This window comes from Carcharodon carcharias, chromosome 16 (genome assembly GCF_017639515.1).
Source record: "Carcharodon carcharias isolate sCarCar2 chromosome 16, sCarCar2.pri, whole genome shotgun sequence".
Classification (NCBI taxonomy): domain Eukaryota; kingdom Metazoa; phylum Chordata; class Chondrichthyes; order Lamniformes; family Lamnidae; genus Carcharodon; species Carcharodon carcharias.
In genome coordinates this window covers 8,381,870-8,408,491 of record NC_054482.1, presented here as the reverse complement: position 1 = coordinate 8,408,491, position 26,622 = coordinate 8,381,870, and the positions used below count along the sequence as shown (strand labels likewise).

Below are 26,622 nucleotides of genomic sequence, written 5' to 3'. Positions count from 1 at the left end.
AACTAAACAAAAATTCTCATGCTCCATAAGCAGGGATTGTGGCGATAAATTAAAAATCATTTGATAAAACTTTTGCGACACAATGTGTGAATTTTCTTTGGGGTGGAGGAGTATAGAAAGAGAGGGAATGATATCTGGTGTGCTATTTGGTCAAATCAAATAGCGTTTGTGCAGCAGAAACACAAGGAAAAAGCATCCCAATGCTAATTATTCAAATAACACTCTAGGATATCCTTGAGCAACTTTTGTAAGTAAAAGCTAGTCAGTACTGTGAGATTGCAATTCGGAATGCTGTACACCCAATCATCACAATTTGTGGCCCCTAATTCAGTTGGAGCACCAAAGATATTACTTAAAGTTGTCTGAATACAGCTTTATTTTTCCAACACATTTAAATAAGCAGGAGCATTGCATCTTGACAAAGATAAACTTGCACTTTATTCACAAATGGAATGATTCCTCAAAAAGATGGAATGTGAATTATGATCCTCTAGCTGTTTAAATTTCATGCTGCTTAAAACAAACACATATGGATCACTAGTCTAGCCATAGAATTAAAATGATTTTAAAAGTCTCGTTTCTTTCCAATTTCCATAATTTTCTTCAGTCAACGACCTTTGCCTTATTGTCTAGCTTCGGTACAGCTGACCTGGTGTCAGAATTTGGCCTCTACGTCCACTCATCACTCACAACACTATTACTATCACTATCCTTTCTTGATGTTCAAGGTACACTGTACCTATTAAGAGGGCATCAAGTAAAACAATAGAAATCACAGGCAACACTAATCACTAATGAGGCTTATGTTGCACACATCAGTAGTGTAGTCAGCAGCAATACTAGGATTGCCAGCACAGATTAAGGTTTTCTTACCATGATGGCTTAAAAATGTCTTAACCAAGTCAAGGATGCTGCACTCCGAACATTGAAGAACTAAACATTTTTGGGTGAATTGTCAATACTGGTACAAAACCTGCTTCCAGTAGATATTCTGGAAAATAATGTACCAGGACAGTACCCTTGAATTAAAGTTAAACACTAACATAGCACCCTTTCGGATTAATCAGCCAACATCAGCCCATTTATGCAGATATGGCGAATACTGTGGAACGCTGTATGCATATAAAATACCTACCCTTTAAAATATAGCATTAACAGAATCTTATGGCAGTTGTAAAAACATGAAAAATGTGACTAAGGCAAAAATATTACTTGCTAGTTTAAACATGTAACATTCAGATCCTCCAGTGTACCAAACAATTTGAGTTATGGTATTGATGTCACATTAATTAGCAAGTAGAAAACGACAAGCATGATCAAGGTAATATCACTTCACAATTAATTGTTTTACCTCTAATTGCAATAGTGACGTCCTTCAATGTCTCTTAACACATACATTCCAGTTGTGCATTATGAAAGCAGAGTTTGGTGTCCAGTTTTCAATTGTTGAACATACTAGATATATTATCAAATCTACAAACAAGAGTTGCTCTTGGCAACTAGAAAACCCCTTCTCCTCATGGAAGTTATGGTGAAGTGCAATTGTTTAATGCCATTAAATGTTCTCACGATGGCTCTCCTTACTATGACCTTGTTGGGGTGAGCTTTTTGGGTGTGTTGGGTCTTTTATACTGCCACAGGTAGCTATGGATGATAATTGCGTCCACACAGGCAGACAAAGATTTGGCAGGAATGCGACTAAACTGCTTGCGGTCAGAGTTGTACTTGTAGAGTCCCTCGATCATTTTCTTTCCAATGTTTTTAGGCCCTATTCCTGCCAACTTAATAATTTCTTCGGTTTCTGGACTGTAGGTATAGAGTGAACGGAATTGGCAACCAGCATCCCGGAAAAGGATCAAAAAGTTATTGGCTTCAGAATTCTCCATTTCCTAAAAATACACAAAATAGAGCTGTGATAATTTGGTCATCTTTAACCTAATGAAAGTGTATTTTAACATACTATAGGAACATGTGACTGAACTAAAAGTCACAGAGAGCCAACAATCCACACAGAAGGGAATAATCCTTGTACTAGGCTGAGCTGGTTGATCCCAGCCAGTGTGGTAATAACAGTGCTACAACTGAACACAGCTGTGGTGTCTCATGTAGGTAAACCCTTAATTCAGGTATTTGGTCACACCAGGTGCATGCATCTGAGAAAGGAATCAATGCCTTATGCACTGTACAAGAACATAAACAACTGTAATAGACAATATTAAAATGAGTGAATACACTCTACACTTGTTAATTCAAGGTTGTTTTCTCTTAACCAAAACTAAACCATCCAGCAACATAAAAAACAAAACTCAAAAAAGGCATGGGGAGGTGCTTTATACACCTGTACAAATGATTCTAATCATTTGTTAATTTTAATTATGATGAGTCTGTATGTAAAAAGATCTGATTTAACAAAAAAATAGTTTGCCTTTGCCAGAAAAAATTGCTAATAGCACACACATTGTTTCCTCTAAGCTTCAAATCTGCCCAGCAATCAGATCGTCTCTGTGCAGGCCGCTCATAAGTTGGTCCCTTTAAATTAACGCATGTGCAACAAAATTTGAAAAGGACTGTGCACTAAAGAGATCGTACCACGCATTCCACAAAAAAATTTAAAGGGAATGACGAACAAAAATGTACTCCACTCATCATACACTTAATCCTACAGCAAACACTACAAAAATGAAGACTTTAAATTAAATGAAAATCTTTTCATGACTGGTGAAGATAGACAGCTCAGTTTTGGACTTGGCTGCATTGAATTAAATAGCATTAAATAACTACAGTCGTTTGGTTTTTAAAACAAAGGTTGGTTTTGGCAATACTACAGATGATATTAGGAATCTAGATCTTACCGCAAGTATTTTATTTTTCTGATTCTCATTGACTTTTCCAGCCAAACAGCAATGAGAGATTGCATTCTGAATTATGTGCTTGTTTGATTTTGCACTGGGTTCCTTATATAACTTTGGTCCTGCAAATATATAAAGGAATTATAAATACATACTTCAAAAGAACCACAATACCATATGTCGTTATCTTTTTGCATCAACTGATGAACGTTTTACAGCATGAGGTTAACAAGAAGTATTACTTCTACCCAAGCTACATTTAGGTCCTCACTTTAATTATCCACTAAACCCATATGAATTACATATACAAAATTATAACTTACAAAAGATAGAAGAAATATGACATGTTATAAAATATCTAGCTCTCCTTTATAAATATGTCAGTCTTGAAAGTTCTAGCTTCAAGTTTAAATTAAAATGGTCCAATTCAAGGACAAGGACCATGTTAAGTTCAACAGAGCAAAATGCTCTCCCCAATCAGCAGCTCGTGACCTTTGTCCAAATTGGGGAGACAAATTATTTACATAGCCAGGACAAGCCATTGGTGCCTGCAAGGTTCACATGTCAGCAGCTCTCGCCCATGTCTGACTTGATTCAGCCTCATTGTGCAGCAGTGCCTTGACACTGCATCAAAGGTACCTCTGCCCCCAACTAAATCGAAGAAACATTCTTCTCCTCTCCCATTCTTCAGCTCCCACTGGAGCCATTTCTATTACAGAAGGTTAACTATTCCCCTTTAGGGTTACCTTATTCTAGTGAATGTTTGGAGTGTCAAAAAGAGTCTTTTAGTAACTCTTAACTAAGTTACACTGAGGTCCTGCAAGGGCATAAAATGGAAGAATTTACCACGGAATTTTGTGACTCCCCTTAATATCCTCCCTTGATGTGGGAAATATCCACCCAAAGCTCACCCGAGTGGAATTTAAAGGTCTGTTATTAATTGGGCAGGATCTTGGCCTAACCTGGTTCCAGCCAATATTTTTTTATTTGTTCACAGGATATGAGTACTGCTAGCTAGGCCAGCACCCTAATTACCCTTTGAGGAGGCGATGGTGAGCTGCCTTCTTGAACTGCTGCAGTCCATTTGACATAGGTACGTTCAAAATGCTGTTAGGGAGGGAGCTCCAGATTTTGCTGCAGCAACAGCAAAGGAATGACAATAAATCTCCAAATCAGGATGGTGAGTGACTTGGAGGGGAAGTTGCAGGTGGTTGTGTTCCCATACATGCTGCCCATGTCCTTCAAGGTGGTAGAAGTCACAGGTTTGGAAGATGCTGTCGAAGAAGTGTTGGTGAGTTGCTGCAGTGCAACTTGTAGGTGGTACACACTGCTGCCACTGTGCGTCAGTGGTGGAGGGAGTGAATATCGAAGCTGGTGGATGGGGTACCAATCAAGCGAGCTGCTTTGTCTCGAATGTCAAGATTCTTCAGCGTTGTTGGAGCTGCACTTATCCAGGCAAGTTGAGAGTATTCCATCACACTTCTAACTTGTTCATAGTTGGCAGGCTTTGGGGAGTCAGTAGGTGAGTTACTGTCTTCAGAATTCCCAGTCTCTGACCAGCCCTTGTAGCCATAGTATTCATATGGCTGGTCCAGTTCAGTTTCTGGTCAACGTAGCCCCCAGAATGTTGATAGTTGGGGATTAAGTGATGGTGATGCCATTGTATGTCAGGGGGAGATGGTTAGATTCTCACTTGTTGGAGATGGTCATTGCTTGGCACTTGTGTGGCATGTATGTTATTTGCCACTTGTCAGCCCAAGCCTGGATATTGCCCAGGTCTTGCTGCACATGGACACAGACTGCTTTAGTATCTGAGGAGTCACGAATGGTAAACATTGTCCAATCAGCTGCGAACATCCTCACTTATGACCTTATGATGGAGGGGGGATCGTTGATGAAGCAGCTGAAGATAGTTGGTCCTAGAACACTACCCATATTCCTTCCCCCAGTTAAAAAGCAGGCTCAAATTCTTTCCAAATCCAGGAAGTCCAGGGCAAAAAAAATCCCGCCCAAAGTTTTAGGCACTCACTGGAAGGCTGTCAACTAGCAAGTAAAAGTGAGTTAACTTATACACAGGCAGCCAAAGTCAACAACGTTTTTTGTGGGTCCCACAAGCAGTCACTGTTCCATTCTGCAACTGGCTGCAATTGTTGAGCTGGTCAAATGTGACAGCTCGCTTGATGAAAATGGCATCACAACATGGTGCAAACTGACTGACATACGGAGGCAGCTGAGCGATAAATTCTTGGCTTGTCCTTGCACCTTAATGTACATGCACGCCTGAAAAGTGGGTCTTCAATTTCTCAATAGCTTACATGGAGACCAGAAAATCAGATGATGAAACTGTAAAACATGAAGTTGGTTTGGCATCGCATTCCAGAACCTGGAATGAGCCTGGATTTAAAGTGCCTACACTGCAAACCAAGCAGAACATAAAAGCTTTTCTAAAATAGGTGACTACATTTTGATAAGGTACCAGACATGGTAGCCCACGACAAACATTACAGCTGTGGAGTCAGGCGATCAAAGCTAAAAGGATAACAAATCGGCTAAAAATATGGAATGCAAAGAGTAGGAGTAAAGGGTAGTTATTCAGACTGCAGCTATCAGGAAAGTCTGAACAAGCTGGGACTTTTTCTTTTGAAAGAAATAAAAGGTAAGGGTGGGCACTAGGTGAATTGTTCCTTCTGAGGGCCAGCACTGACAAGATGGGCCAAATAGTTTCATTCTGTGCTTTAACTATTCTATGATTTTATTCCATAAAAAGCAGAGATTTGATAGAGGCCTTTAAAATTATGAATGGGTTAGACAGGGTTGACGTGGAGAGAATGTTCCATTTGTGGGAGACTCTTAAAAACAGGGTCTATAAATAAAAGATAGTTACTGTGAATCCAATTTCTTTACACCAAGAGTTGCTAGAATGTGGCCCTCACTACCACAGGAAGTGATTGAGGCAAATAAATTAGATGCTTTCAAAAGAAAACTAGATGAGTACATAAGAGAAAAGGAAATAGAAAGATATGCTGAAAGGTTAAAATAAGGTAGATAGAATGAGAGAAGACTCATGTGGAGTATAAGCAGCAGCACAGGCAAGTTGAGCTGAAAGGCCTGTTTCTGTGTTGTATACACTATGTAAGCCTACAGAAGATTCACTTTGGCAATCTGTCTATGTGGGATCACTGATGGGGAGAACGTGAATATAAAGGCACCAATTGTAAAGTAATATATAAGAATATTAGAGAACATTACCTGTGTACTCTGTTGCAGAAGCCACTGAGGAAGTTGTTGAATCATTCTCCCAGTCTTTTTCACCACTGCGATTGACAGAACAGCTTGGTGACATAAATCCATCAACTGATTCCGTCCTGTACATTCATTTTTTTTAAATTGTGAAATGAAAAATCCTCAATTAATTCATAAGAATTTTTATAGAATGAATAAATATGCCAGTTATGATTTCTAATTGGCAAACGATCACAGGGAAAATTCCTTCGTTCTAGACACTTAATTCCTTGTTCCATCAACAATATAAAGATTTGCACTTGTACAGTGCCTTTCACAACCTCAGGAGATCCAAAATTGTTTTACAGTCAATGAAGTACTTCCAAAGGAGTCACTGTTGTAATGCAGGAAATATGACAGCCAATTTGCACACAACAAACGCCTAGACACAGTAACATGATAATGACCAGAGAATTGGTTTTACTGATGTTGATTGATGGATAAGTATTGGTCCAGACACCTGGGAAAGCTCCTTTGCTGCTCTTCGAAATAATGGCATGGAATTATTTATGCCCACATTAAAGTGTAGATGGGGATTCATTTTAATGTTCCATTCGAAGCACAGTATCTCTGACAGTGAAGTCTTCCCTCTGCACTGCACTGGAGTGTCAGCTTAGACTTTTGTGCTCAAGTCTCTGGAGTCAAACCCAAACACAACCATCCGACCCAATAACAATTGTGCTACTGAGCCACCGCTGACAGTTTTCTTTTGAATCTTATGAAACAATGGGCTGGATTTTATGTCTACTGATCAGGCGGGCAGAAGCAGAAATGGCCATATCTTCTGCTCCTGCCCAGTCATATGGTTTGGCAGCAATTTAAAGTCCATTGGGATGTTAATTACCTTGAGGCGAGACTTCCACCCCTTTGTCCTGGACACTGCTCTGGAATTTCTGGTCTCAGCAGCGCCACTAGAAGCGGTGACCACTGCTGGAACTGCAGCCAGTCCCCAACAATGTTCGTTGCTGGAGCCAGATGCAAGCGGGGAGGGGGTGGGGTATCACCAGAGCCAGGCTGGCAGGCCCTATCATGGGGACGAGGAGACTTGGGGGCTGATGTGGACAGGGCAGGGAGGGAAGGGAAATGTGTGAGTGTCTGGAGCTTGGTGGGGTGGGGATAAGGGGAGGGGAGAGAGGTCTACAATCGAAACAGGGAAGCCCAAAAGGAGACACCCCAATCCCCGCCACACTCCACCACTTTCCCACCCGAGCATTGTTACCTGCCAGGTTTCCAATCTGTTGTCGGCCTTAGCCCGTCACCTGTGAAATAGTGGTGGAGGTGGGAAGTAGCCATTAATTGTCCACTTAAGGGCCTAAATTGGCACAAGGGCAGGCGGGAAGCCTCCTGCTCCGTTACTAAGATGGGGTGGGGGGGTTGGGCAGGCACCAGGAAAGGCACCCATGGCATTTTACAGCCATGCACCCCCAACCACCTGAAAACCCGCCTGCAGAGGATCATAAAGTTCTGCCCAATGACCTTGAAGCTATGTTGCAGCTAGAATGTATTAAATTCTAGGTAACTTCCTTTACTGGGAGGTGCTAACTGTTGCAGATGTTAATATTGTACAATGTTCAATAAATTGAACAATAAATGCTTATGTTTACTAACTTTCTATGCTGTGCCTTAAGAATTTTAAAAGCTACTCTTCAGTTTCTAAAATAACACAGAATTCAGGAACCTAATCCAAAATGTATTCAACACTACTTATTTTTCCTTCTCAAGGACAGTAACATAATAGCATCACTCATGGGTGCAACCAATAGATTGTATTAAAGCAATGTTTAAATCAGTTCACTGCCTGGTTTTCTATAACTAACACACGGGTGAAGCAACTTACTTACAAAAGAAATCATGATGAGAGAGGATATTTAACTCTTAGAAACTTACTCAGCCTCAATTTAACATCAATTGTTAAGACAAAACCAAAAGTACCTTCAACAGAGTCACACGGACTCGAAACGTTAACTGTGTCCCTCTCCGCAGATGTGCTGCCAGATCTGCTGAGTTTTTCCAGGTATTTTTGTTTTTGTTTTGGATTTCCAGCATCCACAGTTTTTTGCTTTTATCAATTGTTAAGATACCTGGTAATAATTTATCACAAATTAAAACCACCTATCTGGCATCTAATTTCAGATTATGGGTGGAATCATCCCAGATTTGCACAAAGTGTGGAAGCAGGCGGGGGAAAAGACATTTTACCTGCCAGCCACAATAGTGGGCTTTCACGCTGTGTCGTCCCATTCGTGGCACGTCCTGCCCCACTAACAATGCATTCCTGGAAAACATGTTGGATCACTGGCAGGGCAGCCTCTGATTTGCCCGCCCCACCGTCACCTCAGGCCTTCAGTAATCCGGGTGCCATAATTAAAGGGTGCCCCTGCAGAGACCTAGTACTCTCAAGGGATTGGAAGCTACTGCAAAGTTATGGCCGCCAAAGGGAGGAAACATGCTACCCCCAAATTTAGCAATGCCTTCTTCGGGCACCTACTGGATGCAGTGGAGACTCTCTACAAAGACCTCTACCCCAGCTCTGGCCGAAGGTTACCAATCCAGCATGAGAGGCAGTGACAGCAGTGGTCAGTGCCAACGCCCTGCAAAAGAGGACAGCCACCCAATGCCGAAAGAGGATGAATGACCTCCTCTGTTCCGCCAGTATAAGTCACTCTTCTCGTCACTCTCAACCCCCGCACACTCACAAACCCATTATACATCCACAGGGATCTCACTCACTGCCATTTCAAGAGATATCACTATTCACTCTCTCACACACACACCTTCATCTGCCCTTTGCTGGGTGGTGCTAACCTCCTGTGGATTGTCCTCATCCTGTCCATGGAACCACTCACCACCCACACATGCCAGGCATTCTTCTCATTTGGCCTGGCAGGCATCCTGCTTACACTCTCTCCATCTGTCTTCATGCAGGACAAGCTGGCCCACAACAAAAAAAGAGAGGTTGCAGACTGGTGGAGGAATGCCGGACATCAAGGTCCTCACAGACTTTGAAAATAGAGTCATTCAGCTAGCCAGTGAAGATCTGGACCATTCCTGTGCTGACGCGAGGCTGGCAGTGCTCAACCAAATGAGGATCCAACAGCGTAACATCCAGCAGACTACCATGCTGTGAGTTCCCCTGTTCCGCAGTCCCCTGCCATGCACTAATTATCTCTCCTTGCTTTCACAACCACATCTGGGAAGCAGCCAAGGGGTCCACGAGCTGGGTCCCCAACTCAAGTCCTGAAGACAACCCAGAATAAAAATCTGATGACACCCTAATCGAAGACCTGTCACAACGCTCACCCATGCCCTCCGCCAGCGCAGACATACACCTCGGTTGGACCTAGTTCTAGAGTAGCCTTGGGGTCACAATCTGGTGAGCACATCACACTGTCTGATCCACAGCAGGCGGCGGCAGGGACTTCCCTGGTTTCTGGCACTCGGGGGACTGCTGGAGGCCGGAAATCTGCTGAGTCCGAGTCAGATGAGGAGCTTCTAGACTCGGTCATACCTCAGTTGCTGAAGCTGCAAAGTCAAGCTTGGGAACATCAGGAAGGGATGTCCACTGCACTCCTCAGGTTGCAAGGTATGATGGAGGAGTCTGTCCACCTTCACTCTGAGGTGATAGCACTGGCATGTCAACGCACCGAGGTCAACACTGATAGGATGGCGGCCACCATGGAGACCTTGGTACAGATATTGGTCGTGTACTGCTTGCGTGGGCGGAACACATCGCTGATGCCATAGATGGCCTCCAACAGTGTCAATGTGAGAGGGGTGCTGGGCAGCTCGATCTCATTCCAGCTTCCCCTTCACCTCAAGGAGTAAGCCAGGGGCTCTCGGGCACCCAAAGGGAGGAGGATCAGCAGGTGCACACCTTGACGCCCCGGTGACTCCAGGAGTCTCCGGCCCATCCGAATTGCCTGTGATCCCAGCAGCTCCAGCTCCACAGGCCAAGGAGGGTGCCACTGGCACAGAGCAGGACCTCCCGTGGGTGCCCACTATGGTCATTACAAACAGGACCGTAGCAGTCGGCAGGCTGCCCCCACCTCCACTGTAGATGTCCGGGGAGCATCAAACGTAGCGGCAGGGTTAGGACGGTTAAGAAAATGTAGTTGTACAACCTGGGCATGGGTGTAAATCGCTTGTACTTAATGTTCACTATTGTAAATAAACTCCCAAGAATGTCTCCCAGTCTATGGCTACTTGTTCTGATGAGCAGTGTTCGTGTCACTCAGATGTGAGACCTTAGGTCGTGCACAAGATAAAGGCAGTTGTCTCAGTACAGGGCCTCATCCCTGTGCAGTATGTAACCTTCAGCCCAAAGTGATAATCCAGCTTCACACTCACTGGACACATTAGTGGTGCCTGCACCTCGACAGTGCTTGTTATTGCTGCCAGAATGTCGTGGGCAGGAGTCACCAAGTTCCATCATTCTCTCTGTGTGCTCTCAGCACCTTTGACTTGGAGCTGGCCCCCATCTCTTCAGCATCTGTGGCCGGTGACACTGTACTCCTGAAAGGGTCAGGTGCTAAAGGATCAGGTGCATTTAAAGTTTCACGACTGCGTCTCCATGATATACTCCTGATCAGAGCACAAGCGAGCTATCCTCAGCCAGACAGGAGTCAGACATTCACAGAAGCAATGTAAAGATCTATCAAGTGTCCTCACTGCATGTTGTCATCGTCCTCCTGGAATCGTGCAACTATTAAGGCCTCTGCTGTGTCTCCATGACATGAACCTAAGCGCTGAGGGTATGTGCGCTGCCATCAGCCACACAGGTGTCAAACGTTTACAGATGCAAGGTGAGGATGTCAGGACTGTCCTCACAGCATCTCGTCTTCATACTCCACAAATCTTTTGTCTATGAAGACCTCCCGAGTGCCTGTCTCGCCTGGCTAGTGTGATGGCCTCATCACCAGCATCCTCGCCTTCAAGGACATCATCACCATCATCCCCTTTGACATCCTCCTCATCGGAGAATGCGTGTAGCCCCTCCATCTCCTGCCCAGCCAGGTCCTCGCCCGTTGCAGCACCAGGTTGTGGAGCATGCAACAAGCTACGATGATGCACGACACTCTCTGGAGACTGTATTGCAATGCTCCACTGGACCTGTCAAGACACTGGAACCTCATTTTCAAGGTGCCTATCATTTGCTCCACCAAAGTCTGGGTCGCGGCATGAATTGGTCGCTCTGCTGCAGCCTGAGGCCACTGCATGGGTGGCACCAGCCACATCCTTTGTGGGTAGCCCTTGTCCCCGAGGAGCCAACCCTGCAGCTTCTCTGGACCCTGGAAGATGTCAGGGATCTGCGACCTGCTAATAGCTCCCTGGGAATTGTGCGCAGACCTGTAGGATGCGTTTGTGGTGGAAGCACACCAGCTGAACATTTAGTGAGTGAAAGCCTTTGTGGTTGACGTAGTTGACTGCTTGTTGCCACAGAGATCTAAGCACCACGTGAATGCAGTCGATCACACCCTACACCTGTGGAAAACCAGAGATCTGCACAAATCCCAGTGCCCTTGCGTCCTGGCTTTCCTGATCCCAGGTGAAATGCACAAAGTTCTGTGCCTTCACGAAGATGGCGTCTGTGACCTGGATACATTTGTGTGTGGAGGCTTGAGAGATCCCACACAGGTTACCTGTGGAGCACTGGAAGGAGCCACTGGCTTAAAAATTGAGCATTGCGGTCATTTTCATGGCCACCAACAGTGGATTCCCTCCATGTCCCCATGGCACCAAATCCTACAGCCGGTGGCATATGTGACCGGCCAGTTCCCTAGACATGAGCGGTCTTCAGCGACACTGATTCTCGATCATCTGCAGGAATGACAGGTGTTGTCTATAGACCCTGGGTCTAGTGAGGTGCCTATGAGCAACAGCTCTCTGTGGATCTTTAGCTGCATGCGCAGCAGGCCCTGCCACCCATTAATCTCGAGAGAGGTGCTTCTCCCTTTGCTGAGCCAGGCACCTCTGTCACTCTATTCTTCTTCTTCTCTGGTTTCTGTAAGCCATGAGGCATACTGCTAAATCACCAGGCTCCATGATCCTGATCCTCCTGCAGGATCAAGGAGAGATGTGTGGGTTAGCACACGTGTACTAAGAACATCTCTTGGTTAAGTCTGAAGGCCTGTTCATGCATGCAGGAGAGTGCTGGCCACCACTTAGTTGGCCACTGTGTTGTGCGTTCATTGGCTGTCCGAAACCCCACCCACCTCCGCCCCACTCCACTTCACCGATTGGTTAGCTTTGGCCACTGGACTGCATGCTGTGCTCTCAGCTCAGGCACAGGCATTCTCCTAACCTGCGCTGCAAGGCTGCACTGTCCAGTCTGCCAATTGCTCTGCTGCCCTCTAGTGCACGTGAATTTGCAGTCTGCACCCAAGCGGTGAAAAGTTCTGGAGCACCTGGTGGCACCTTCATGCTTTTGCGTTGCTTGAGCGGGCGGAAAAGCTTCAGAGGCCCAACTCCAAGCATGTCAATGGAGTGGCTGCTCAACGGTCTCAGCTGTGGAAGAACGTTCACTTTTGACAAGCTTTTCCGATGGTGTGGCCGCTTCCCTCAACCCCCTCACGCCAACCTCCCCCGGCATGCGTTGTGTATTAGTCTGTGCTGCCTTGCCCCCCCACACACCCCTCCACCCCTGACCTGACCCACACTGGAGCCCTTGCCCCAGCACCGCACTAAAGGCCAGCCGGGAAAAAGGGACTTGCCTGTGCCCCTCGAGAATATGCAATGCCTCTTCCTTCATGTCTTACAGGCCATGTTCATGAGCACTGCACAAGATTGTGTGCATTCACCTCCGAGTTCCCCTCGAAATTCAGCTTGTGAAGTGCATGCCTTTTAAAGGCAGACATGAAGCATGTTGTTCTTAAGTCACGCCGACGTGGGCAGTAAATTTGATGTCAGGAGGTGATTCTGGTGCACAGGGCTTATAATTAGATGCAAATTCTTGGTGAGCGGCGGTGGAAAACACGGCCCGCCATTGATGGGCGAAGCGGACGATCGTAAACTGGTTTCACAATGGCGTAAATCAATTTTTGGCCGTCTTGCCATATTGTCCCCATGCTGCCCACCATAACGCCTGACGCCAACAGGGCCGGAAAATTCCAGCCTATGTTTCAAACTTTGATGATTGGAGTGGACTCTACATGGTAACAAGTCCAAGTCTACATTTGTAGAAAGATATTTGGAAGTGTGAGATCATGTTTATCATCTGTGCTTCCTCAATATACTGTAGCATGTCTTCTCAGGGATTAAATCAACATTTTAATGCAGTATTAGAACTAAAAAAAATTATGTTTGTTCAGGCATAACCTCCTCTTTACTGAAGAGGAGTTTGCATTTATATAGCACCTTTAACATAGTAAAATATTCCAAGGTGTTTTACAGAAGTGTTACCAAACAAAATTTGATGCTAAAACACAGGAGATGATATACAAGTGACAAAAAGTTTGGTCATAGACAGCAATCTAAATTTCATAGTATTATTCAAAACTGTTCCCTGTATATCACACGGAATAGCAGTGAACAACCATAAAGTATTTAAATATGAGGTATTATTATTACCTGGGGGTTTTTCTTCCTGAATGCACACTGTCAGCATCTGCTGTGTTCAATGATGCCAAAGATAAGCAGGACGCTGTAAAACAGCAAAAATAAAACTGTCATTAGCAGTAGTAGGTCTAACGGTTTACTTCTTTAAAATGTTGTTTGTTGTTTTTGTACCTGAACAATCAGCATCTGAGAAGAGAGAGATAGGTTAACGTTCTGTGCAAGGAATCCTTTGTCAGAGCAGTCTTCTCTCTTTCAGATGCTGAATGGCATTGTTTGTGTTTCTAGTATACTTAAAATCTCCTGCATTTGCAGTTTTTTTGTTCGCACCTCTAATGTTTTCCCAAATTGGTAGGTTACAAACAGTAATAGAAAGTTAAGTAACCACAAATTACATTTGTTGTTAGTAAGACACTCTGAAAATGATCTACAAAAGACCAGCATAATCTCTCCAAATAAACATCACCTGCAAAATAAAAAGTTTTGATTACCCGCTGATGACCTGACAGGTGGGTTTGATCCATCCTCTCGGAAAGACTTTGGACGAGCCTTCTTGAGTTTCAGACTGGTGGGACGAGGCTTTACCACACTATCCATATCTTTCATTAGTTTCAGCTGTTTCTTTCTTAGGTATTCCTGTTTAATGAATTCTCTGCGCGATTTTTCATCTTCCTTCTTCTGGCGCTCTTCTTCAGCTTTGAGTCTGTGGGAAGTTGAAAGGAAAAAAAAACCTGCATTTATATCGTGCCTTTGTGGGACATCACAAAGCAATTCACAGCCAACTCTATAGTTTTTAAGTGTGGTCACTCTCGTAATGTAGGGAAATGTAGCAGCCAATTTATGCAATGCTAGGTCCTCCAAAACAGCAGTGAGATCAATGACAAGGTAATCTGTTTTTTAGTGATGTTGGTTTGAAGGATAAATATTGGCCACGACACCAGCAAAACCCATTGCTCCTGTTAGAATGGTGTTATGAGATCTTTTAAATCTACCCAACAGAGCAGCAGTTTTGCATCCAATCCAAAAGATGCCATTCCTAATAATGCAGCAACCCCTGATGATTATACTGAAGTATCAGTCTAACACTGAGTCAAGGAGAATCAGGGAAATTTAACGACAAAGCACCATTTCCTGGAACAATCCATTTTGCTGCATGTTTTTGTATGGAGTTCAATATATTGAAAAGAAATGAAAGACTTGCATTTATATAGTATATATAGTATTTATATTGTATTTCACAACCACCAGACCTTCCAAAGTGCCTTACATTCAATGAAGTGCTTTTAAAATGTAGTCACCTTTGTAACATAGATGATAATTATGTACTGATGACCTGACAGGTGGGCTGGATGCATCCTCTCAGAAAGACTTTGGATCAGCCTTTTTGAGGCTGATGGATCAATACCAGTCAAAATGTGTGACGAGAGTGCTCCACTGTTGCATCATAAAAGTAATAAAGTAGAAAACAGAACCCCCTTGGTCAGGGTGGCAGTGGACTCAATATTTGAAGTCCCGTGTCACTAGCACATGCTATGGTTTTCTGCTATTAGATCATTTAGCAGTGGCAAGGACTGAAATCTAGTATTAAGATTCCAAAGAAAATGGATTGGAAACACACAAACACAATACATGACAGCACTGTTGAGTAATTTCTTAAATGGCAACAAGTATCATAAATTACCAGTTTTGAATTTATTCTAAAATCAAAAACAAACAACAGACCCATTTTATATTTAAAAGTGAACATAAAAGAAATTTTGATTGCCATGGATCGCAGAATGGTTTTAAAATTTAATTTAAAAATTCTTGCATTTTGAATAAATGCTCATCTAATTAATAAGGTTCAAATTGAAGTCAAGCATTATTGTGAATAATGAACCATTCCTGTACTGGGGTTGTTATGTAAATGGAATACATGATAATATTGGTGGAAGCTACAGATTCACATCCACCATAGTAAGGCTGAAACCTACAGACATGGAGGTTCAAGTTAGCTTTTGCTAACCACATATCTTAATGTAAAGCAGCAAAAGTCTAAAAAAAAAAAGCTGACTTCTTTAAAAATAAGACAGTTACATTTTTGATCATGCAGTACCTGGCTTCTTCCTTCTTCTCTTCTAACTCTGCTTCCAGTTGTTGTCGTCTAATCTGTTTTTCCTTCTCCCTCCTCATGCGTTTCTCCAAGAGGGCTGCTCTTTTCATAGCAATTTCTTCAGCTTTCTGATCATCCTTTAAAAGTAAAGTTCAAATTAGGAATTGCTTGTTAATAAAAAGTAAACCAAAAACAGTTTTAAGTATATACAATTTGAAACTACAAGGGATTGCATGAAAAGAACACTGTGTAGCCATCTATAAAAAGTACAACAGATCAGATATCTCAATCCTTAATATTAACTTCAACTTCTACACAGTTCAGTCTGGAAAAACAGATGGTAAGAGATAGTGATAGAGTATGGAATCGAGCACTCGCTCACTGTTCCCATCAGCATGATTTAGCGATAAACTTGGTGAAATGTGCAGGGAAAATCAGACAAAGACTCACACCTACTCTACAAAGAGCCTCAAGTATTCAACGAATTGCTAACATGACTCAGAATATTGTAATCTCACACTATAAAACTCTAGAAGGCATTTCAAATGTTTCTTTCATTCTAATTTTCAATGATGACCTTTATTCTATCAAAAAGAGTAGTGGATAATGTTGTAATCTTATTTGAAAAGGCACATAGGATCAAGTCATCCAAAATAAGTAAAGGGTACAAATATCTTCAGAGGCTCAAACAGCATCAGTGATTGCCACCCATTGGAACATAAGTACAGAGAGGATGCAATGGAAACGCACCCCTTGAATGCTGTAACTACAATTTGCCAGAGGTGGTACATGTTTTGTTATTCACAATTCCTTTCCTTTAAGAAGAAACATTACTGAGGACCATTTTAGATCAAATGTACATCTATTCATTTACTTCTTATTTCTTTCTCTCATACCTTGGGACACACAAACTGCTCCCTTCTAGTAAGGGAAGGTATGAGAATAACTAAGAACATCACTACTTAATTTGTAATAACTGCACAAGCCAAATTAAATGGCTTGCCTTCGATTTTAATGAGTTGGGAAACACCATTAGGAAGTTGCTTACCCATCTAAAATAAGGAACACGCAAGATAAGGATGGTTGGGGGGGGGGGGGGGGGGGGGGGGGGGGGGGGCGGCTTTGCTGCTCAATGGAGAAAAAAAATTGATACAAGTTTCCCTGTCAGGTTTCTTTTAAATCAATATGACTAATTAATTCAAGAAATCCTGTGCCATTTTAATAGGCACAGTAGGGGAAATATGCAGTAAAATTTACTTTTCTGCTTGAATGCAATTACACCAATTTTGCTGAACATCATAATTTCTTTCAGCCACTAGGGGCCAGTCTATGAAAAATTTCCATGGAAATAAACACAATAAAAATGCACATTGGAGTAGGTTACAGCAGTTGTTATCGGAAAAGCCTTCTTGTTGTTCTTTCAAATTTTAAAACTAGTTTAGTTGTATGGCGAGCAGGAGATTTTTGTCTAGGGTTCCCTATTCTATGATCCCAACCTGCTGGAATACCTGATGGAAAGTGGTAGAATGGAGACAAGGTGCTCTGCACTTGGGTCCAAAGCTGTACCGATTCGAGGATTTCCTCTTTTGCAATGATTAGTCGAGATACCATTAACATTAAAAGAAGAAAAATCAAACTGAATGCGGATCATATTGAGGGAACTGTTGAAAAGAAGCAGCACATGGACTGAAAAATACAACACCTGGAAATTGCTAAGGATATTCCCAGTGATGTTGTTCAATGATCGTGGAAGATATTGAAATAAAGTAGTAATACACTGAATATAAGTTTTACTGTTAAAAGCAGTCTGGATACAGACAATATCGAGTATTTAATGTAACCAGATCCCAGGACTGCACAATGATAATCAGTAAGTATAGTTTCTCTCAGACCTTACTCATTATGTAGGATATCATGGCTTCTTCGTGGCCATCCATCTGAACTTCATTAACAACAGGTGTGCCTCAGGGCACAGGCTAGGGACAATTCTTTTCCTAATCCTCATTAATGAAGCCCTTTCTTCTTCTGGCCTCAAATACAGGGATCATTTCTATAGGTTTTTATTTGAGAAATGTGTTCTAAAAAGGTCGGCCTCACTAACCATGAGGAGGTGGTATAACATTTCCTCCTGAGTGTGAAGCGGGTTAAAAGTATTGCTTTTTGCAAAAGCTTTTAACCATTGATGATTGTTCCCTTTTCTCATTGTGAGGAGAGTGGAGGAAGGAAATACTAGCAACACATGGATGATTTGACAGTTGCAGAGTCTAGGCCGCTGGGTGTGGTCAGTGAGGTTCAGGAAACTCTCGGCGTTCTCAATAAATGGTGGTTAGAAAACAATATGCAGCTAAATGCTGCTAAAAGTAATGTCATGCGAGTAGACTTTGGTAGACATGAGCATATGCACCTTGACATAAAGTTAGGCAATTACACCCTGGCAGAAGTGAAAGCCTTGGAAAAACTTGAGTAGACAAATTCAAGCCAACTTGAAACGAGATGATCAAGTGGACAATGTGCTAAAAAAGATAAATAAATGGATGTTCATTCTCAGATCCCTCATCACTTTCAGATTCCCTGCCCACGGGATGTTCATCTACACTGGCTACATCCATCACTTGGTTGAATATGCTGTGCTTATGTACCAACCTGATCCCACACACATGCAAACTGCACAAATTGAAAGAATACAGTAGCTGGCGCCGAGATTGATCTTAGGTTCTTTTATGACACAGCCGATGGTAAAGGCTGAATTGTTCAAATCCCAGAGGGAAACTTGAAACAACTGTCATAACCCATTTTTGCAATTTGTAATTTCAAGATGCAGACTTTGAATTCAGCAGAAATAAAACTAAATTAAACATTTATTAATTCAACAAATTAAACACATACACATGGCTACAAGTTGCGACTATAATAACTTTTTAACTAATCCCCAGATTAATCAACCCCAAGTAAATCTCCACTAAGGCAACAGTAACCCATAGACTTTAAATAGGCATCAGGCTGGGTACATTTGACCTTAAGAATTCCAAATGAGGTTCCTTTGCAAGTTGGTTGGAGGCGTACAGGCGGGTTAGGTCTTAAATGCCTTTCCCTTACACACACAAACTCCTTTCTTTATATACCTAGCTTTCCCTTTGAATCTAGGTTTTCCATTGTATCACTAGATCTTTTGAACTTCAGCTCTTCTAACAATAAAACCCTTTTCATAGCACCAATTTTATTAGTAAGCTGAAAATATAAACACATTGTTTGGCTTCTTCTAGTTGGTGCAAGGTTTTACCCATAGTCTTGAATGGTTTATTCAACAAATGCAAATGAACACTTTACCTTACTGTTCTCTTTACTGTTCACCCAATTAACATCTCAAAACTACTATATATCAAAGCACCCAGACTAGCTGGCTTTAATCCATTTAGGACACACACCGAGACACAGACCCCTACCAGAATCCTATTTTAAAAAATAATTTCCAATAACATTTTACACATTAATATCTCTTCATGACAGGCTCTCAGTACCAGTTGTAAACAATGCCCTTCACGTCACAAAACTTAAAACTCTATGAACAAGAAGAGTCAACACTTGCACTAAGTTCGAAAAATTCCTTATTCAATCTACCCACTTTCGGAACTGGTTACCACCACCATGGCCAATTGAGATAACTTAAAGGTTCAACTAAATTTAACCCTATAAGATGTAGGATAGAAAGGTACCAATGATGTTCTACTCCTTGCTTGGTTTGGGTTCTCGATCAAGCACTTAAATGATGAAATCTACATGCCTGTAAAGTAGGACTGGTGTATTGTTTGTAATTTTAAGATAATTTTAATTAATATTCTTTCTTTTAGTATCCCATAAACCACGTCCCTTTATCTGCTGAATTTGTTTGTCTATATTTGTTGCTACACGATTATCACATTTCCATGTTTTTAACTTGATTACTTAGTTTATACGTGAATTTTTTGCTGTATCACTGCAATTCCACTTTTGGGCCATGAACATGTTTCTTGAATAAAATTCCATTATTATTAATTATATAGGTGCAAAAAACAAAAGGATTTAATTAATAATTGTTACTTTGGAAAATGCCAAAATAGCAACAAGGTAAATAGTGCTCACTGTAATTTATGCACAGATGCCGCAGCAACTTCAGGCGAGGACAGATCTGTGGTTTGACTGAAAACCTACTGTCTGAAATGCAGTTTTCCATTAGCTTTAGAAAAATGGGATCACACTGCTGTCTGCCTCACCATTTAAACACATTGAATGGCGTCAAGTTGCTGTATCTGCATAGCAGGTACAAAGCAAGCTCAGCACAAAATATTAAGTCGTCATTTCAAGCTCAAGTAACCTTTAAATGAGATGACGAATTTGAATTATTAGCAGTCAGCCTCTCTGGCACTGAAAATCAACAATTACAAGTGTGGACTCTCACTCCTTCAGGTTTTAAATTGAATGTATTGCAAAAATAAAAAGGTTTATTTAAAAAAAAATCCTTTCTGGTTCTTTCTGTCTCTATTTCCAATTTTTCTTTCCCCCTTTTCCTCATTCTATGGCAAAATTAACAATGAATTTATCCACTCTTATTTGTATACTCTTCTCATTCCTAGTGCTGTTAATTTCACAATCCTTCAATCTGGTTAAGGAGATACACAGGTGCTTTTCCTGTTCATTCAGATCTCAGGTGCCACGTGGAGGATGCCGTGCCATTTCGTCTTTACGTTTGCAGCTCAAATATCATGGAGATTAATGGGAAAGGGCAAGTCTGACAGCACAATGTTAAAAGTGAGCACTTCAGGTATGAGTTCAGGTTAAGCTTTTCACTATTAATGATAAAATTTATTTATGCGCGTTTCATGAAAACTCATTCTAGTCACAAGTAATTCCTGTGCTGTAATAGATATTTTCAATGTTAAAAGAGTCATTCTTTGTGTAACACATATTTTGCTCAGAGCAGCAAATGAAAGGCATTATCTGTTCATTACACTTAAACGTGTACACAGACTTTCTAAAAGTTTTTGCATTGGGACTTGTGGTGATTAGAAATCGAAAACAGCATGCATCCTCTACATGGGATGTGGGACCTGTATGAAGAAGGAAAGCAACGCTGTATCTCTTTAACTAATTAGATTGAAGAATCCTTACTGAACCTCATGAACAAGCAAGGGTAAATTAGAACAGTTAGTACAATGGCAAATCATGTACAGAAAGATAAAGAAAGATAGGATTAGAAACAAAAGAGGGAAAGGAAAAGGTAAAGTAGTTCTCATTTAATTTTTTTCAATCTCCAATAGTAATTAAAATCTGAAGGAATGTGACTCCATACATGTAAAATTAACTTTCATGCCAGTCAGGTTTGTCTGCCAGTAATTACTGGATGACTTACCATACCGTTAAAAATTCACATTTGAACAAACCAGCCCCAACTTTTTCTTGCATGGTTAGTAGTTATCTGGTGGGCAAGTACAGCAACTTCATGCCCTTTCACATGTATGCCATGTGTTTCAGTGAGATACCAGTACCTGAAGTTTCTGGGAGAGCAGGGTGTGGTAATTTTCAACTTCATTGCCTCTGCAGTAAACCAAATGGTGAAGTTGAAAATGAATACCCGCATGCCCTTCTTCATTTAATGTTAACTGAGTTTAAAAATAGCTTGAATTTTAAAGCCAGCTAATCATCTCCATCTGTGCCTTCTGGAGAGCAAGTGATGGGTCAATGCTAACTGTGTATCCCTGCTAGGAATGATTCCAATTTCAAACACCTCTGAGAGCCAAAAGGAGGGAAGGGGCACTGAAGAGATGGAGATGAAGAAGAGGTGAGAGAATCAGCAATAAAGACATCACAGACAGACAAGAGAGACCATATTCTCTCACTTATTGTGCGTAACACCCTGGGAACACAAAGAGATATATATCTTATACCTCTCTATCTTTATACTGAGCTCCCTGCAAAAACACTCAACACACTGGATTGGACTTTTATTAGGTGTGCTAAATTTGTGTGCTTCTCTGGGTCACTTTTTTGGGAATGAAAAGTGCTTTTGAAGCAGCTTAAGAATCAATGCACAAAAAAAAAAATCTTCCCCTGAAATTATCAAGGAATTGCAAAACTTTTAAGTAGATGTTTCTTTTTTAAACATAATGCCTTTTATGGAACCAAGCTTTTTATTTCTATCTGCCTACTATGACTTCAGAACATCATAAAGCTAATGAAGTACTTTAATTAAAGTGTAGTCACTGTCACACTGCAGCAAATATGGCAGCTAATTTGCACAAAGCCAGATTCTAGAAACAGCGATACTTTAATTGTTGGTTAAGGGGTGAATTGCCTAGATACCAGTAGAATTCCCCTGCTTGTCGATTGGTGCTACATGCCTTTTCACGTACACTAGAGACTCAGTTTAATACCTCATCCAAAAGGTAGCACTTCCCGATGCATTCCTTCAGCACTGCAATAAAGTGCCATTCAGATTAGGTTTTCAAGGGCAGAGTTTTACCAGCTCCCACCAACAGATTTGCAAGCGGGGATCCCATAAAATTCACTGGGTGGCCTTCCTGTTGCCCTCCCTCCCTCCCCCGACCTATCTGTAATTTTACGAGGTGTGGGCGTGGGTGAGGCCTAGGGCAGCCCGCCCATCCTCACCCCAAAAGAGGCCAATTAATGACCGCTCAAGGGCCGCTTCCCACCCTAGCTTTGATTTTGATCACTGATCCAAGGCTGACCTCCATGTTAGTACTGACAGCTAATTGACAGGAATTACTGCAAGAAACATTACTTCTTACAATTTTGCAGTGTTGCTTGAATAAAATTAGAAACATAACGGTTGGCTAATTTCACACCTGTGCCAGTTTTTAATATGTGATGTCACAGTTATTATGAATTACTTCTTATACTATAATTCCAGAAAGCAAAAGATTTGTCACTTACTTTAAAGAAAAATCCACAGCACAACTTTTGTTCTTCAAAATGCTCCTTTTCAGCATCACCATCATGTGCCTCGTCTATTTCTACTTCCTCCTCTGAAAGCTTGAGACCTGAAAGGGAAACCTCAATCAAGCTTGCCTTCGTGCTCTGGTCAACAGGATGTTTTCTTTTAATTGGACTGTCTGTAAGGGCCACAGATTTTTCTGTGGACACTGTGGGCAATGGTGAAACCTCAGGTTTAATAGGCTTTACTTGATCCTCTTTCTCCATTTGCGAGGGTTTTTCAATTGTCAATTTATTTTCCTCTGTCAGAGGCTCTGTTTCCTCATTAGTTGACTGCATGTCCTCTCCTTTTGTGGAAGCGTCGGGCGTGTCATCGTCAAGAAAAATGAACGATCTGGTCTGGAACTGGCTGGGAGAGAACTTTCTAAGATGAGGAAGACTATCGACAGAACATGGGGCAGTGAGGACACGATTTAATGGAGTTATCTTCAATTCATTTGGCCTTGGTTTTGAGTTTTTAACATGAGAATATGAAGACCTTCTATGAAAAGTCTGAGGAGATCGTTGGGTAGAGCGAGGTGATTCTCCAGAAGAGGATAGCGAAGGAGATAATGACCCGGTTGACCTTGAAGAAGATCGAAGTTCTCGGACTTGCTTTTGCGGCGAAGATTGAGGAGGAGAAATTACCCATGCTTGTTGCTGTTCTCTCATTTGCATTATTAATTCCTGCTGATTCGCCAAACGTTGCATCTCCTGTTGCAGCGCATGCAAAGCTGTATTCATTTTCTCAATTAATCTGTTGTACTCTATGACATCAACATCTCCTAAAGTCTCTTCATTGGTGTTACTTAAATTCCAGGCAACTTGTTTCTCTGACTGAGCTGCAGTGGCAGGGAATTGAAGGCCCCGTTTACCATTATCTGCTGAGCCACCATTCATTCCAATTGCCTCAGGTGTCAAGTCCTTTTCCTCAACATTCTCTGATGGTAACATTTTCCTCTCATGTGACAATCTACCTCCATGGTCACCACTGGGTTCCTCATTCAATGGAGAAATTCCATCACCCTTTTTTTTCACAACATTCAAAAAAGCTGTCCTGCCCATTTTTTGTCTTTGCCTTGTAAAAGCAGCTTCAACTTTCTTTTTCTGGGCTTCAATGGCTCGACGCTTTTCTTCCAGTTTCATTTTAAGCTGAATCACTTCAGATGCCAACAGCTGAGCAGGATCTCTTATTTGTCTGTGTGGACTCAGTTCCTGTATCTGACCGCTAGGAACCACACCTGGAGTGCTAAGCTCTGAACTCTCTGGGGTAGTCTTTTGGGAACTACTACTGCTAAACTTGGCATCTGTGATATTTAGCTTTTTGAATTTTTGTTCAGCAAAACTGGTCATTTTAATTGCAGAACCTGGAGAGATGCTATTTCCAGATTGCAATACAGCATTCAATGAATCTGAACCTGAAATTAACATATCATTATGATCATCGCTTCTTAGATCAGAGTCTTGAGGTTTAGAAGAGTCTTCCAAATCAGAATCCATACTAACAGTGTAATCTCTTAAGGAAAAGTCTTCATCTATTGTTTCTTGAATATCTTCAGATGGCACATGGATCCCTGTGTCTACCTCAGTATTATCAGTCAAAGGGCTAGTAGCACTTTTAATATCTGCAATGGAATCCAGGCTGCTGGTTTGATTCATTCTGGGTTTTACAGGGATGTCATTGACATTGTTAACATGTAGGAAAAAACCATCAGCTACTTGCTCAGACTGAAGATTTGGGTAGAGTTTGTCTACATCATGAATTATCTGCAGTGCTTCTTCAATGCTTGGTGGGATATCTAAACTATTTTCCTTTGGCCCATTTGAGACTGTACCTCGCGTGGATCGTCTTCTCGTGGTATCATTTGCCAAACTAGGCTTTCCAGTGGAACCTTTAGATGGCTTCTCATAATTGTGATTAGACAAATGCATTTCTTCTTCTATTCCATTGCTCTGTCCATTTATTGACTGAAAAGATTCATCTCCCACTAAATGTTTGGGAGTATTGTTGATGTTTGAAATCAAACTGTCATTACTAATTGATCTAATTATTGTCCGGTTATTTGCAGTGGATGTATCAATGTTGTTGTCCAAATCAAAGGGAATATTGAAAGACACCGCTTGGGGAAAGGCTCTATTTAAAGAAAAACAAAGCTGTATGAACAACAGATTTTAAAATTTCTTTACATTAAAACTAAAATTTCTGAGAAAAAAATTTGACAGCAGAAATAGATTCAATTGTAGCTACATGGGTTGCACGAACATCTTAGATAATTAAGACATAGGATGCCATAAACCCTGAGGTGATGTTAGTACCTCAGAACCCCTTAATTAGATCTATTCATACTTTCCTTAATAGTCTTATTCTACTGTTGCTTCTTTCCATCTCATATGTTTAATCTTGGTAGAGTATGGGGATTTCTGCCGCCTCAAAGGGCGACATTTTAATACAATGATAGGATGCAAAGAATTTGGGAGGATTACAAATGGGGAGATGAGTTTATTAGGATAACAAAAGTATATTAAATACAGAATCTTGTAAATGTATAATCTCATTTTTTTTTATGTGTAGCAGGATTTATTTGTACTACAAGTACTAGAAACCAAAAGTCATTACAAGTAATTTCAAAAAATAATGAAAAAATAATGACCAATTTCACTCAAGTTTAAATTTTAATTTTAATTCAAACTGGTAAGTTTTTAAAATGGTATTACCAACCTTTGTTTCTTTTCAGGCCAGGTTCCTGCGTAACCCTCTACATAAGACATGGATGTAGATCGTCGCATGATTCCTAAAAAAATAATGTTTTTTTTTCAAATGAGAGGTTTGGACACAAGGGATATAAAATTCCTTTTTAAATGAAAATGAGACAATTTTCATATCTCCATAAGTTAATAATTCTATATCGTACATTTCTAAGTTTTGTGGGAAAATGAGAATTTCAACATGTTTTTTTAAAAAAGAAACTTTCGGCCCTTTGTCGCATGTATTGCATTCTAAACCACAGTAGAGTGTAATAATTTAAAATGACCTTTCATTGATTCTGCAAATCTCTGCATGTAATACATGAATGTGAGGTGATCTGCTCTCAGGCGTTTGTTAATGTGACACTATGGTGCATGGCTGTAAATGGGATGAGTTATCAGATGCTCGAGAGCCCAGAACTGGAGAAGCACAGATATCCCAGAGGGTTGTAGGACTGGAGGAGATAGGGAAGATTAAAGTCATTGATGTCTTTTGCAAATAAAGTTGGAAAAAAACTAGGCCTTGACTAATCGGAAGCCATTGTAGATTAGTGAGCACATGGGGTGATGGGTGAACAGGACCTGAGGAGAGTTAGGACATAGGAGCTGAGTTTTGGATGAGCTGGAGTTTGTGGAGGGTGGAAGATGGGAGGCTGTGTGGGCCAGTCAAGTCTAGCGGTAACAAAGGCATGAAGAGGGTTTCAGCAGCAGATGAGTTGAGGTACGGGCAGAACAGGCTAATTTTGTAGAGATAAAAATAGGTAGTCTTAGTGGTGACACACATCTGATCAGCAGATCATCTCAGGGTCAAAATGATAACAAGGCTGCAAACAGTTTGATATCGCGTTAGGGGAAGGCAATGGCATAGTGGTATTGTTGCTGGACTAGTAATCCAGAGACCCAGGGTAATGGTCAAGGGACCTGGGTTCGAATCCCACCATGGCAGATGGTGGAAGTTGAATTCAATAAAAATCTGGAATTAAAAACCCATCTAATGCCCTTCAGGGAAGGAAATCTGTCGTCCTTCCCTGGTCTGGTCTACATGTGACTCCAGACCCACGGCAATGTGGTTGACTCTGAAATGGCCTAGCAAGCCACTCAGTTGTACCAAACCACTACAAAGACACGAGAAAGAAT

At 41.5% G+C, this 26,622-nt stretch overlaps 1 protein-coding gene and 1 non-coding gene across 3 annotated transcripts in view; one reads left to right on the top strand and one right to left on the bottom strand.

The window, feature by feature from the left end:
• Nucleotides 1-419: 419 nt before the first annotated feature.
• Nucleotides 420-26,622, bottom strand: part of camsap2a (calmodulin regulated spectrin-associated protein family, member 2a) — a 188,451-nt gene continuing 162,248 nt past the window's right edge. For both annotated transcript variants that reach the window (XM_041208046.1, XM_041208047.1), the window contains 8 exons: nt 25,460-25,532; nt 22,702-24,874; nt 15,778-15,911; nt 14,174-14,385; nt 13,698-13,770; nt 6,099-6,214; nt 2,853-2,971; nt 420-1,889 (listed from right to left, as the gene is read on the bottom strand). In XM_041208046.1, coding sequence (XP_041063980.1) covers nt 1,584-1,889; nt 2,853-2,971; nt 6,099-6,214; nt 13,698-13,770; nt 14,174-14,385; nt 15,778-15,911; nt 22,702-24,874; nt 25,460-25,532 — 3,206 coding nt within the window. In that variant the 3' untranslated portion in view covers nt 420-1,583. The remainder of the gene's footprint in view (nt 1,890-2,852; nt 2,972-6,098; nt 6,215-13,697; nt 13,771-14,173; nt 14,386-15,777; nt 15,912-22,701; nt 24,875-25,459; nt 25,533-26,622) is intronic.
• On the top strand, nt 17,808-18,018 carry LOC121289483. The gene has a single exon (XR_005945580.1). It is a non-coding gene; the product is annotated as a small nucleolar RNA U3 (small nucleolar RNA).